Source organism: Eretmochelys imbricata, chromosome 2, assembly GCF_965152235.1.
Source record: "Eretmochelys imbricata isolate rEreImb1 chromosome 2, rEreImb1.hap1, whole genome shotgun sequence".
Taxonomy (NCBI): Eukaryota; Metazoa; Chordata; order Testudines; family Cheloniidae; genus Eretmochelys; species Eretmochelys imbricata.
The window spans coordinates 258314945-258329996 of record NC_135573.1 but is presented as its reverse complement, the minus strand read 5'-3'; the positions used below and the strand labels follow the sequence as shown (position 1 = coordinate 258329996).

General features: G+C 47.5%; 1 protein-coding gene across 1 annotated transcript; it reads left to right on the top strand.

Moving 5' to 3' along the window:
- The first annotated feature begins 13173 nt into the window (after positions 1-13173).
- Positions 13174-14346, top strand: LOC144260209 (uncharacterized). Its single transcript, XM_077808763.1, has one exon. It carries the CDS (start codon positions 13174-13176, stop codon positions 14344-14346), a length of 1173 nt encoding a protein of 390 aa, XP_077664889.1.
- Positions 14347-15052: the final 706 nt, after the last annotated feature.

The following is a 15052-nucleotide window of genomic DNA, read 5'->3' as shown; positions in this document are numbered from 1 at the left end:
AGAGAGGCCACACCAACACATTTCTGGGTATATCAACAGCATCGGTCCCCAGCCGGCTTCTATGTGACCGACGAGAATCCACATAAAAGAGGAGCGGGATGCACATGATGGACAGCAAATAAGCCTCAGTGTGGTGAGGAGTACAGTGCCCCATAGGGCTCAGTTCGATGCAGGTGAGGACCACAGCACTGAGAACAACTTCAGTCCCATCATAGCAGGAATCCACCCAGCAGGAGGCTCCTATGTACACACTGAGCGCGAGGAACGGCTCCAGACTGCTGAAAATCTTGCGGCCCACCAGACAGCTTGCCCAGCAAGGAGGCCACATGAGAGCAGGGACTGCGGAGGTCACTCGGGTCAAGGGGTAGCTTAGCCAATAAGCAGTACACTGGGAAAATCACTGGCCAAGAACGGGGAAGGGCTGGCTCTCAGAGGAAGTCATTTGACCGGGAAGAAAGCCCAGGTGGGGAAGAGGGAGTACCCGTGCACCAGCATGTGGAGAAGTTCACCTCACCAGGCACACGCTGACCCACAGGCAGGACAGGCCCCATGAAGGCAGCGCCTGCAGCGAAGGCTTCATTGAGAGGTCGCAGCTCATGATACGCCAGCGGATCGAGCGAGACACCCGATTGGTGCAGTGTGTGAGAGAAGAGCTTCATCCAGAAAATGAACACCGTCACCCCAGCACAGCCATGGCCAGGAGAGGCCCTTTGCCTGTCTTCAGTGTGGGAGGGCTGAGGGTACCAAGTGAGGGAAGAGCTTCAGTCAGGAGATGACTCTGATGAGGCATCAGAGGCTCCATGCTAGGACGGAGATTGTTCCTACGCACGGGGCACCAGGGGGAATCTAAAGACGCCCCAGCAGCCCAACAGAAGGGTGAGGCCTCACGTAGCTCTGGCACTTGGGAGAAGCGTCACTCAGAAATCAAGGTTCAACAGGCACCAAAAGGTCCCCACCTGCCGCATCAAGTGGTGATGGCAAAGATCATTGCTGTTGCTTCTGATGTCCGGCAGAGCCCGACTGCTCCAGTGAGATCCCTTGCAGAGGGTAAGGATGGGTTGTAGCAGAGATCTCTGCAATGGACATCCCCCCTTTGGGCTCTCATCAAAGCAGCAAGTTACTCAGTGTGGAATTGCACTGTGTCATGATTTCCATTGCATATGAACCAAATAACCGAGACCCAGCACAGAGCTAGGGACCTCCACAGGGCGTTGATATTTTGTATCTGTGAGGTTCTCCTGAACTCCTATAATAAAATATAACATTTCTCTCAGCATCTGCTGCTTAAATATGGTGTAAATACAATGTAAAATTAACATGGCACACATTCAATGGATTCAAGACTGGCTAACTGATAAGTCTCAAAATGAAATTGTAAATGGTGAATCATCATCAAGTGGGCCTGTTTCCAGTGGGGTCCCGCCGCGATCCGTTTTTGGCCCTACGCTACTTAACATTTTTATCACTGAGCTGGAATTAAGCATAAAATTGTCACTGATGAACTTTGCAGAGGATATAAAACTTGTGGGAGTGGTAAATAATGAAAAGTGATCTTGATTGCTTGGTAAACTGGGCACAAGCAAACAGTATGCATTTTAATATGGCTAAATGGACATGTCTCTAGCTAGGAACAACGAATGTAGGCCATCCTTACGGGACAGGGGACTCTCTCCTGGGAAGCAGTGACAATGAAAAAGATTTGGGGGTCATGGTGGATAATCAGCTGAACATGAGCTCCGAGTGCAACATGGTGTTAGTCCTTTTTCTGTTAGGCTGAACAGCCCATTATTAAATATTTGTTCCCATATAGATACTTATAGACTGTAATCAAATAATCTCTTAACCTTCTCTTTGATAGACTCAAATAACTCAATCACAATAGGGCATGTTTTCTAATCCTTTAAACATGTTTGTGGCTCTTCTCTGAACCCTCTCCAATTTATCAACTTCCTTCTTGAATTGTGGGCTCCAGAACTGGACACAATATTCCAGCACCAGCACTGAATACATAAGTGAATTAACCTCTCAACTCCTACTCGAGTTTCCCCTGTTTATGCATCCCGGGATCACATTTTCACAGAATGAAAAGTTCCAAAAAATTTTCAGTTTGGAAGCCTCAAAATGCAACATTTCAGCATTTTCAACTGATACAAATTATCAATTCAGAATATTTAATTTTAAATGGGCATTGTGAAAGGAAACACTGCCATTCATTTTGAAATGCTGTCTCGGAAACCTCAAAAAGTTTAATTGAAAAACATTCATGTTTTCCTGCAGAAAAGTTTGATCTGAACTAAGTCACATTTTGCAAAACATACACACGCTAACATAAAACAAAACCTTTGAAAATGTTTGACCAGCTGCACTTCAAGTTTAGCCCAGGCCTAAGTGTTTTTCTGGATTGGGGCCACATAGGCAAAGCAGTACAAGAAGGAGAAATAGACTGACACAGAAGGAGCCACATGGGCAAGTGGCCATTCTGCATACTGAGGGCTTCTTGAATTCCACCTCTACATCAGCCATTTCTTCCGCCTCTCTCTGCCTGTCCCCTTCTGCATATAACAATCCTAAGAAGTACCAATCCTTCAGGGATCCATCCAAAACACTTGACATTTTAGCTTCTGAGCCATCCATTTAACATGGTGATAGACCCTCCACATTTTGTTCTGTGGGACTTTGTCTAATCGCACTCCTCAGTAGCCACCGACCGTCTTGGAATCACTTTTGGACAGGAGAAAATCCGTGAATCCCTTTAAAAGAATTGGTTTTTAAGTGATTCCCCCATTCTCACCCCCACCCTCCGGGACATCAGGTTCTCCATTTAAGCACCAACAAGAAGAGGGAGGAGTTGGGTCAGGGAAGATTTACATGGATAAGATGGGCGACTTGTCAAGAGTTTGAGGGCGGGACTTAGGAAAAAAGGTGTTCAGTGTGGAGCTATCTCTGCTCCCATCATAGTCAATGGTCAAACTCCCCCTGGTGGCAGAGCTGAGCCGGCACCAAGTGCTTTTGAAAATCCAGCCATAAATATTGAGCAGAAGATCAGTTTGAAGGTTACATTAGTTCTGTGCTCGGAATCAGACTAGAACGAAACAAACCAGAGAGAGGCCGAAGACTAAACTAACAGAATGAGATAAGTACATACACGGAATGAACATGAATGAATGTGTGGAGAGCCCCAGAGCCCGCAGCACGCCAGATTACGTCAATGGGAGCTGCGAGCGCTGAGCACCAGCGGAGATTCTGTTTGAAAGGTTCTGGATCATTCATAATGCTGAGGACAAGAGGAAGACGGCCGAGATACTTACTGGTGCTGGCCAGTTTGCCCCTACAGAACAGCATGAGCCAAATTCTGTCCTCAGATACATGCTTCCATTGAGTGTGTGAGCAGGGTTTGGCACTCAGTAATATGAAGGAAGATTAAAAACCAGAACACAATAGAAGCATCTGATAGAATCTGTAAACCTCGCAACCACTGGAAATACAGGGTTACAGAAATTAGGGGAGGGGAGGGGAGCAGAGATGCAGAACGGGGTGGAGACAAAGAATGAAAAATAAATCCCGGGGGAAAGGGAAAGCCATCCAGCCCCTGTCCCGCTCCAGATCTGTTTAGAGAGCGACACATTGAAAATCAGAGATGCCTCCATGCCACAAAGTTCTGGCTTTCCTTATAAGGAGGGAGAGCAATTTGTGCCACCCTCCTGCTTGGCCAGTCATGGACATTGCTCAAGCCATGATGTTTAGAGCTGCAAAGGTAATGGCTTCGTGGTTGAGATTCAATGCCAGACTTCCATGGGAAATAGTCGGAGACTCAAAGCCCAGCCATGGAACCAAAATCCCCTGCAGATCAAGGGGCTCGGCAGCCACCCGTCTAGCTTAGGCCCATCTCGCCACATAGAAACGTGGGGGGAAATGTTCAAACTTTCACGCCTAACACCAGGCAATAAATCCATATTCGGGTGCCTAAACAAGCGGCCGAAAGTTCAGAAGTGCTGAGTCCCTACAACTGGGCCTCAGCACCTCTGTGAAGCACCCCACTTATTTAGCCCTCCCGCCCCCACAGTTACATAGCAGGTAAACTCTTCGGGGCAGGGCCCATCGTTTTGTCCTGTGTTTGTACAGTGCCTAGCATAACAGGGTCCTATGACAGTCTCCCAGATGCTGCCGCAAATGAAGAAGAGTAGATGCCTAAATATGGATTTAGGTGCCTACTCTTAGGCATCCTACTTTGACAATATTGGATACTGTACTTGATACAGGCCATTGCCCAGGTCCCAGAGGGACTGATTGTGTTGTGGAGTGGCAGCAAGGTTCCTTCTAGACTCCAAATCAACATGCTACCTCTGCTGAAAGCCTCAAAGCTGCCAGATCCTTCAAAAGGTCTGAGTTTGCTTCCTACTGCCAACCCTGCCTTTGGTTTTCGTTAGTTCATTTTAAGATCCAGGGTGTTATTTTGCTGCAATCTTGGTCAACTCAGCAAGTCCTTATGGACAATCAAAATCAGCCCCTGAGGGCGCAGAGGCTAGTGTTCTGGCAGCTGAGAGCAGAAGAACTTTCAAAGCCACTTTAAAAACTGGTTTGCTGCGAAAGGCGATGTGTTTTGCTCTGTTGTATTGCAGTGTGTTTTAAAAAAAAACCCAGCAGCAGTTCTTTGGGCATGCCGACTGCAGGCAGATTTAGCTTGACCGTGCCAAGAAACGTCAGTGTACGGGACATGTGAACCTAATGTATCAGCAGGTGGAGTTCCAAAATGACATATCCCCCATATTATTGAGCAAAGCTCGAAGTGGCTGAGCATTCAAAAATATACCAATGACAGCTCTATTCCCGACATCTCAGACTTCAGGCAGCCACCGTAGGACTGGTCCTGCAGGGTGCAGGGCACCTCCTAAAGGGCAGTGAGACCTGCGCAGACCATGCTCAACAGCTTGCAATCCTGGGACCTTACATTGATCCAACCACTGATTCCGGAAGCAAATTCTTCTGACGGCAACATCCTGAGCTGGCCAGGTACAGTGAATCTTGTTATAAGGACAACTTGCTCTGAGCATTAGGAGACAGCCACGTGATTGCTATCCCCACACGCACAAAACAAAGCCTTTCCAGACATGTACAGGGCAAAGTCTCCATCCTGCCAGGGCGAAGCAAATGCTGCCATCTGTTTTAATGCTAAGGCAGGTTCTAATTAGCAGGCCAACAAAGGTGCAGTTATTGTCACCTGCAGCTGAATAGGCTGCATCACCCAAAAGGTGCAACTCATTTTTGACCTTTGATAACATCAAATAATTACTTCTAGTGGGACCCTGACAGCCAAATGTCCCCCGCCCTGATCAGGGTAAGCAAGGAGGAAATGCATCGGGATGAGTAAGATTTGGGGAAACAAAATACGATCTAGAAGAATGACCATGACAAATGAGAGGTTTCAGAGTAACAGCATGTTAGTCTGTATTCGCAAAAAGAAAAGGAGTACTTGTGGCACCTTAGAGACTAACCAATTTATTTGAGGCTCATTTTAGCTGCATTCCACTGCAGCACTGGTATATGGTCAGGTCTAAATACTAGTGGCCAGAGCATGGGCTGGTGTTAACCAGTGTTGCTCCATGGAAATCAAAGAGGACCAGCTGATAATCTGGCCCTGGAAGTCCCATTCACTGATGGATGCACAGACCAACATGGGGGCATGCAGCAACCCAAAGCTGGACTACATTCAATGGGACCCCTATCACTGAGTGCACTTTGGCCAATCTCTGCCGGCCACGGTTTCTGTTCTCCACTTCCGCAGCTGAATTGTTTCTGATGCAGCTTTCCATATAAATCATGTTGCTTGGAAATAAAGGAAAGCATGTATCCTAGGCTGCTGGCGAGGTGGTGTTTGTTTTTCATTAGTGATTCCTACCCCAGCAGCTTTTCATAGGTATTAAACTCACCCCTGCGGCTGGGATCAGCACCAGGCCAAATGCAGCACTTACGTTCTGCTTCAGACCTGGAGAGCCCTTGTGCAGGGTTGAATTTGAGTCACATTGCCCTTATGTAACAACAGCATTACCTTCCATGCATATAGCCTTCTATTCTAGCCTATAGAGGTTCTTCTACAACCCCTATGACCATGGGATCTGAAAGCTTTCTACTGGTGCATTAAGAAATGTGATGTTGGTCATTCTCTTCTCCGGAAGAGAACTGTGTACGCAATGGAGTGTTTTGTTATGGCAGGTTTTTAAAGTTCAATTTACATGTGCATCCTGCCCTGTGCTTATGTTAAAGGAGGGAGGTCATTGCACTTGAAGTGAAAGGTGATGAGATTTGGGATGGTCAGTAGTTCCTCCGGGAGTTCATTCCACAGGCTCCCACCAATCCCCAAGAAAGGTCTGCCTCTGGCACAGAAGAGCTTTATCCTGGGATGGGAAAGTGCCACTGTGCCGGAGGAGCAGAGCCATCAACCAAGGGCCTCATCCTGGAGCTTTATGAGATCTTAGAGAGACAATAAGCCCAGATCATTGAGCACCTTGAAAAGAGGAGAGAAGAGACACTCAGGAGAGGACAGGGAAAGGGGTTGTTAACACACAGAAAAGGGGAACCGGGGGAAGGGGTTTCAAAACAATCTAAACAGAGCAGCTCGGGCAAACCAAAAAGCAACAGTAGGTGGTTAGACAAATCTCCACCAAAACCCCCCTAAAACAAAAGTTAAAAATCCTAGGATGGAGTAGAGTGGGGGAATCTAGAAAGGAGGTGGGGAGGCAAAGGTATCCTAGGTGTGGGAAGCAGGGGAGAGAGATATCTCTGGGGTTCTTTCAGATCTCAGCTTAATTAACAGCCCCACCCTCTGATAATACTTGAATGCTGGGTTTGAAAGAGAGCGAGAGTGTTTTTGAGAGAGAGGGGTTAGGGAAGGGAGGAGATGAGAGAGGGAATCCCCTTATGGGCAACAATTAAAACACTGAAAAATATTCCACCAACTTCCCTAACTCACACACCAGGTAATCCTATATGGGAGGAACAATTAGTTATATTAATAATAAATGTAGTACATTTAGTGCATGTATTTTACACATAAGGCATATTATGTATCGTTTTGGAGGGATGGAATGAAAATTGCCTCTGTGTGTATATGTATATAGAACTGGTTAGAAAATGGCTTCTCTCTTTCTCCCCCCTTTGGCATAATTTTGACTTTTCATTGAAAAAACAAAACCATGAAAACCACAGGAAAGGAAAGTTCAGTAGTAAGATTGTTGACCAGCCCAAATTTCTCTCACACACATTTGCAATCTGTACCCCCAAAATCTTCTCCCATGCCAATGTCATTGACAGCTGTGTCCTTACTGAGAGCTTTCAGATACTGACACATACCCTCACAGTAACACTTTCTTAACTAGTCACTGTAATGAACTGTGCAGCAATTTATTATGTGCAACCTAGTACTTCCATTGTGCACCTGTACTATGTGCTGCTAAGGTTTGCAGAGGGGCAATTGTTTTCTTGTTGTGCTGGGACTCCCTGCCTGGATACACCACCGTGCCTTGCTTTCCCTTCTTTGAGGAAAGCCAACTCCACACAGTGGCTGCATGTCAAATGAGCAGCTCCCCTCCCAGGGTCATGCCTGCCATACAGAGCATTCATCCTCCACCCTCGCATCCGCGCTCTCCCTGAGACTTCGCAACCTCCGGAATTCACCAGCTCGTCCCACCAGACTGATCTCTCTTCCCTGGCTCATCACAACCCCCTTGGATTTCCCTGTCCTCACAACAAAGCCTTGTCTACTATGGCTTTCCCTGCCAGTTCATCTTTCTACTGCCCTGCAGTGCAGCACCTCCCTCCCCTGCTTTAGCTAGTCCCCACTGGCAGGCCCCTGGCCCCTCCTGAATGCCCTCCCACTGATTGCAGCCAGCTGAGGCTCTTCTGAGGCCAAAAGTATTAACTCCTTCCTGCCAGGCTAGGGATGGAGTCTGCACACCCCGGCAGGCACAAAGAGCCTGTAAATTGTGTCTCTGCATTTGCAGATCACAATAACTTGCAAGCTTGCTGATCAGCTCTGCCCTCCAAGCTGACAACAACAAGAACAAAGATTCTGTCCCAAGCTAGGAGTGTTAGTCCCAATCAGGAGCTACACTGTTTCTGATGAACCTCCCTGATGACGAAAGAGCAGATAGCCCTAACAGCAGCAGCATACGAATTAAGGAGGAGATGGAAAATAAAGTTTGTGGGCGTGATTAAGTAGCTGGACCGGGACTTTGTTTATTATATTACACAGTGTGGTGCATCTCATCTTCAACCACACTGTGTAATATAATAAACAAAGTCCTGGTCCAGCTACTTAATCATGCCCACAAACTTGGTGGTATAGGTCAACCACATGTGGTATAGGTCAACCACATGAAGCCTGACCAACTCCTCCACCTCTCTGCCTTGCCACATGCCATGAAACCAGAGGAAAGGAAAGTATTCCTGGAAAAATTTCTCCCTAAGGCTCTGCAGCAGTTGCTCTTTATTCTCCTTAATTACAGCTCCAGGGACACTGCTTCCCTGGAGGTCATGCTAAATGTTCCACCCAAGGGAGTAAAAAGCTCTATTCAAAGCAGGCGGCTCATTTTAAAAAGCAACATTAGTCATTGTTTGCTGCTCACTCAGGAGGACTACAACTCCCAGCAAGGCACTGCAAATCCCCTAGAACAGGAGCTGTGCAGCTAATGCACCAGTGCCCAGGGTTAGCTAATGTTGATTGCATCTTCAGGAGAACTGATGGGGCTGGCAATGCCAGGGTACCTAGGCTCTGCCCATATGCCAGCTGGTTTCCAAATCCACCAGGATTTTCCAGCCTCTTTCTCTCTCCCTGCTCTGCTGGCTTTGTTTCTCTGCCTTGTGTTTTACCCTTTCCCCGGTAGCTTTTAAAGCCTGGACACAGACTTCCTGTGAGTCAGCACAGCAGACATTTGGAGGAGAATAACTGATGGGCAGAGCCACAGTGTTTGTGTGACAAAAAGCGAGAGGTCTGGACTCTGCGTTAGTTGCCAAGTTACCTCTGATGGAAAAATCCTCATCTGGCTAATGCTTAGAGAACAAAAGGTAAATGCCTGAAGGGGATGTTTTCCCACAGCTAAGATAGCATCAATGAATGTCTTTTGTGTCTGTATATGGGCCAAGTTTCATCACTAGAGACTGAATAAACTAGAAAGAAGTGAAAAATTGTTTGATACATGGAAATATTTCATGAAAATTTCTGATCAACTTCATATTATACGTCTAGCAGTTACTGATGTTAAATCTCCCTCTTTGATCAGAATCAGATATGTATTCTTTTGGGTGCCACCTGCTTGTTTCTCTAAACGCAAGCACTGGGGACAATATTTTCACAGCTGATGAAGTTACAAGGTATCCAGGGATATTTGCTGATGAGCAGAATGGGACCAAAATCTTTTATGTTTTAAGGTCCTTTTATTTAACAGCTGACACGTCAAAGTTGCTCCTTGTCAAAGAAAATAATCGTCTGTGTTTAATTTTAAAAACTGTATGAAAATAATGAGCCCAAACTGCCTTGATGAGGCCATGTGGTGCGGCTCATATCCTGGTTGTGTGCACGCAGGTGGGTGTGTGAGTGTATTTTCCTTAGATCATCAATTAATTAGTTACCTGATGTAACGGGTTTATCTACATGGGAAATTGACCAGAAGTATAGCTGTATAATTATGTATATTACACCAGCTTAATGTCACTTTTATTCCAGAATAGGAGTGTTCACAAAAGGAGTTATACTGACCTAGCTATAATTCTGCTGGTCAATTTCCCCAGGTAAACAAGTCTTTAAAGTTTAGCATATGCTTTGCTGAATCAGGGCCATACAGACTACGAACATTGGTTATATCTGTGAAAATGTCAGTGAGGCAAAGTGTTTGCAGGTGTTTGGATTTTAAAGCAAGAATCCATTTTTATGCCGGCATCACAATACGTTGTTGTGCTGTAAGTCGTCCTCATGTTGCATTAATTATTACCGATTGTCATTCTCATCAGCTCTCTTCTGCAGCTGTCATCAAGTTGTCCCTTCCGGCCTGGATCCTGAAATCACTGGGGCTACTCATGGGAATAAAGTTAAGACCAGCCATGTGTATTTGCAGGACTGGGTCCTAACTCTTCACCCACAAACTTCACTATGGCCAAGGACTGCTGCCTCATGTAAAAGCAGAGCAGTATCCTTTTAAGCTGTGTGTGAACCCTCCAGTGGCGCTGACTGTGTTCTTGGATTTAGAAGCTGCCAGAAACAGCCATGTGTATGTAGCCACGCCTGGCATATTTAGTAAAAATAGTTATATTGGCCCTTGTGGTGCCTTCATGCTGTTGTTGTGTAAAGAGCAAAGGACACAGCGAGCATCCAGTGCAGTGCAAATCTATGTTATAGCAGCTGCCACTGGTTCCTAGAGGCCAGATGCAGCCAGGAATCAGCAAGGAACAGGGCACCCAGGCCACTCCGTCTTTCCTCTGGCCATGCCTCCGTACTGGCCTGGATGTATTGGAGCCATCCTCCCTTGTCCGGCTACAGAATGCATCAGAGGTGCAGTGCAAAGTGGCCTCACCACACCTTAGGGGCTGGCCATGCACGATCCTGTTTAAGTGCCCATATGCACTGCACTGCACTTCACTGCACTGTGTTCTAACATAGGCATTTCTTGGTTCTGTCGCAGTGTTAGGGAACAGTGTTTTAGTCCATAGGCAGATCAAGCCTAATTTAAAGCACTTTCCCTTCAAATAGGTTTCAGAGTAGCAACCGTGTTAGTCTGTATCCGCAAAAAGAACAGGAGGACTTGTGGCACCTTAGAGACTAACAAATTTATTTGAGCATAAGCTTTCGAGCTACAGCTCACTTCATCGGATGCATGCAGTGGAAAATACAGTGGGGAGATTTATATACACAGAGAACATGAAACAGTGGGTGTTACCATACACACTGTAACCTGAGTGATCAGGTAAGGTGAGCTATGACCAGCAGGAAAGTAGGGGTGAGAAGGGGGGAACTTTTTGTAGTGATAATCAAGGTGGGCCATTTCCAGCAGTTGACAAGAACGTGTGAACCATGGGGAATTAGTTTTACTTTGTGTAATGACCCATCCACTCCCAGTCTCTATTCAAGCCTAAGTTAATTGTATCCAGTTTGCAAATTAATTCCAATTCAGCAGTCCCTCATTGGAGTCTATTTTTGAAGTTTTTTTGTTGAAGAATTGCCACTTTTAGGTCTGTAATCGAGTGACCAAAGAGACTGAAGTGTTCTCCGACTGGTTTTTGAATGTTATAATTCTTGACATCTGATTTGTGTCCATTTATTCTTTTACGTAGAGACTGTCCAGTTTGGCCAAGGTACATGGCAGAGGGGCATTGCTGGCTCATAATGGCATATATCACATTGGTAGATGTGCAGGTGAATGAGCCTCTGTCAGACATGTTTTCCCCATGTTTATTCCCTTCCCTCCACCCCCCACTGTTCCTCACACGTTCTTGTCAACTGCTGGAAATGGCCCACCTTGATTATCACTACAAAAGGTTCCCCCCCCCCCCCCCGCTGCTAATAGCTCATCTTACCTGATCACTCTCGTTACAGTGTATATGGTAACACCCACTGTATTTTCCACTGCATGCATCCGACAAAGTGAACTGTAGCTCACGAAAGCTTATGCTCAAATAAATTTGTTAGTCTCTAGGGTGCCACAAGTCCTCCTTTTCTTTTTCCCTTCAAATAGTTAGTCAACCCTATTTCCACTCCACTGAAACACAGATGGGCTAGTGGCCATTTTTTTCTGTAGTGCAACAAGACCCTAAAAGTCAATGGGCCGAATTCATCCTTGATGTGAGTTTAGCTTTAACCATTTCCAAAGGATGCGATTTAAAATGGGTGAACAAGAAAGATTGCACAGTTGCTTTTTGGCGTGAGTAAGTGGTCGCACACTTCCATGTGTACAAGAGTTTGTGCTAGAGAGAGGAAAGAAACTGGATGTGGCAGGGTCTGTTACAGCCTCTCATCCTGCTCTCATCAGATCAGCAGGTCAGAGCAGGAGCAGCAAGGAATGGAAACAAGCTGTGAGAACAAGCAGCCCCAACACCTGAAAATAAAATAAAAGACAAAGCTTTATTGTAATAATGATGGGTAATATCCTTGTTTGAATGGGAAGTAGGGAAAGGGGAAGGCTGGTGGCTAGGCCAAAGGCAATAGAAGCTGCTCTCTCTGCGGCTGATTCTGGACTCAAATCAATTTCGCATCAGTGTAACTCCAGGACCTTCTTTGGAGTTACTCCTGATTTCTGCTGGTGGAAGTGAATCAGAATCAGGGACTTTTTCTTCACTAGTAAACACTGATGTCGTGGCAGAGGACTTTGGACCTGTGGTTACAGTAATGGGCTGGGGTTCCAGCCTCAGCTCCCAGTTCTGCCACACACTAGCTGTGTGACTCGTGACTCTGCTGAAGCCAACCCCCATTAACTTCAGAAGGGCCAGGATTTCATCCTTCAATCTCTCTGTGCCTCCGTTCTCTGTCTGCCACATAGGGGTGGTGATATTGCTTTTCTCCCACCCTCTGTCTGTGTTGTCTAGCTCACAGGTGGGGAGCAGAGGTAGCGGGAGCATAGATTAACTGCCATGGTCACAAGCAAGCCAGTGGCCAAGATGGCCCCCAAGGACCAGAAGTTCTGAGACTTAGTCCCCCGGCCTAAGCTTTACATAACAATGCCCCCAGCTCCTGGGCTTCAACTTAGCTGTGATCATTCCAAGATTTTCTCCAAAATTAACAGCCATGACTATGGCTTTACTTCTGTCATCAGCCTCTGAACTAATGCCTGATTGTATTTTATTGTTCATCCAGCAGATGAAAGCCCAACGGTTTCAAACAAGGAGAAGCGTCCAGAGGAGTGGACTAAAAACGGGAGCCCCCTCAGGAAACAAAATGAGGAAGGAGAAGTGGGAGCACGCCGATGCGAGGTAGAAATCTTCATGAGTCAGGATAAAGCAAAGAAAGAGCAAAACGAAGCCGGAAACAGATGTGACATACCCACTCCCTGCGAACAAAGCTTCCATAACAGCCCAGCGGCCTGGTCCATCAGGGCAGCCTGGGAGCAGAGCAGCATTACAATGGAAATCCTTAAATTAGACGCACCAGAGAGACTGGGGCCATGCAGCGAACATGGGGAAAGCATTGATCAGATGGTAGATCTGACAGCCCACTGGAGAGCCCAGCATGGCAAGGGTGATGGAGATGAGAAAAGCTTCAGCACCATGGGGAGCCACGTAGGTACCACACAGCCGGGAGAGAGAGCACATGAGTATGCCAAATGTGGGAAACGCTTTGTTAAGAAGGGGAATCTCACAGCCCATCGGAGACCTCACAGGAGACAGGGCCATGAGGTACCCAATGGGTGTGAGGGAAATACAACAGCAACAGGAGATCTCACAGCCCATCAGAGACCTCTCAGGAGACAAGGCTCACAGGAACCCAACAGGTGTGAGAGAGATCTGACAGGAGATCTCATAAGACACAAGACAAGCACCGCAGAAGCGGAACCATCCCCCAGCCTGGAAGTCGAGGAAAGCCACCAGGGAGCACTCTCCGTCCCAAGGGGAGGCCTGAGGAGAAAGCGGACTCACACGTGCTCTGAATGTGGGAAGAAGTTCAGCAAGAAAGGCAACCTCACCAAGCATCAGCGCACCCACCGGGACGAGCGGCCATTCAAGTGTGGCCAATGCCAGAAGTGCTTCTTCGTGAGGTCCCAGCTTGTCCAGCACGAGAGGATCCACACAGGGGAGCGGCCGTACAAGTGCGCCGAGTGCGGCAAATGCTTCACTCAGAAGTCCAACATCATCATTCACCAGAGGATCCACACAGGGGAGCGGCCCTTTAAATGCGCTGACTGCGGGAAGAGCTTCATCGACAAGTCGCAGCTCATCACACACCGCCGGACCCACACGGGGGAGCGGCCCTTCACATGCAGCGAGTGCGGGAAGGGGTTCCGGCAGAAGATCACCCTGATCACGCACCAGAGAATCCACACAAGGGAGGAGCCCTACACCTGTGCTCAGTGCAGCAAGAGCTTCAGTCAGAAGGCCAACCTCATGAGGCACCAGCTGATCCACACGCGGGAGGGGCCGTACATATGCACGGAGTGCGGAGAGAGCTACGGTGCCATTGGGCACCTGAAGAGGCACCAGCTGATCCATGCCGGGGAAAGGTCCCACGTCTGCACCAAATGCGGGAAGAACTTCACCCGCAAATCAAGCCTCAACAGGCACCAAGAGATCCATGCCAACGACAGGCCGTATGTGGTGGTGGCAGCAGAAAACCTCACCGTGGTCTATGAGATAATGCAGGTCCCGCTCTAGCACTAGGGGTGGGGTGGGGGATGTTGAATTGCAATGCAGATTTCCTGTGTCACCTGTAGGAGGTGCTCAGAAGCTCCCCTGGGGCTGCTCTCTCTCCAGCTTCCATGGAGTCTAAAATACCTGAAAATCCAGCAGAGAACAAAGAGCATGGGCTGGGTCCTTGCCGCTGTTTTAATTTGTTTTTGCTTGCACGGTAATAAAATCTAATAGGACCTCAATCTGTGCATTGCTTTTGGAGGGAGAGTTAGAGGAGGACAAAGGAGGAGGAGAAGTAGGTGACAGCAGCACTGTCCCTCCCTCTGAAGGACTCAAGGTGACACTCTGCAGCCTGTTAGAAAACACGTTGGTCCCTAGACACCATGGCTGCATGAGATGGGGGTCAGGCCTGGGGTGACTAAATATTCAGGCTCATGCCATGGCTCCTACCAGAGTTACAGTCTGAGCGCACAGCCTCTGCTCTGCATTGGCAGAGAGGTTCTTCAGCCCTTTCCCACCAATGCTTCCTTGGTGGAGGAAGGAGGGTGTCTTTGTTTAATGTACGGTGTTAGGTTCTGGGCCCACATAGTTGGTTTCTCTTGCTGCCCTTGTTCTTGGTGTCATTTCCCACATCGCCTGCACCTGCCCCAAACCCTATCGTTCAAGCCACTCTCCAGCGGTGTCTGAAAACAGCCCTCCTTCATGCAACTGCCCAGTGGATGTCCAGGTC

Bases quoted from the DNA above. Each gene is read 5' to 3' on its own strand.
- LOC144260209 (XM_077808763.1), top strand. From the start codon at position 13,174: ATGGTAGATCTGACAGCCCACTGGAGAGCCCAGCATGGCAAGGGTGAT.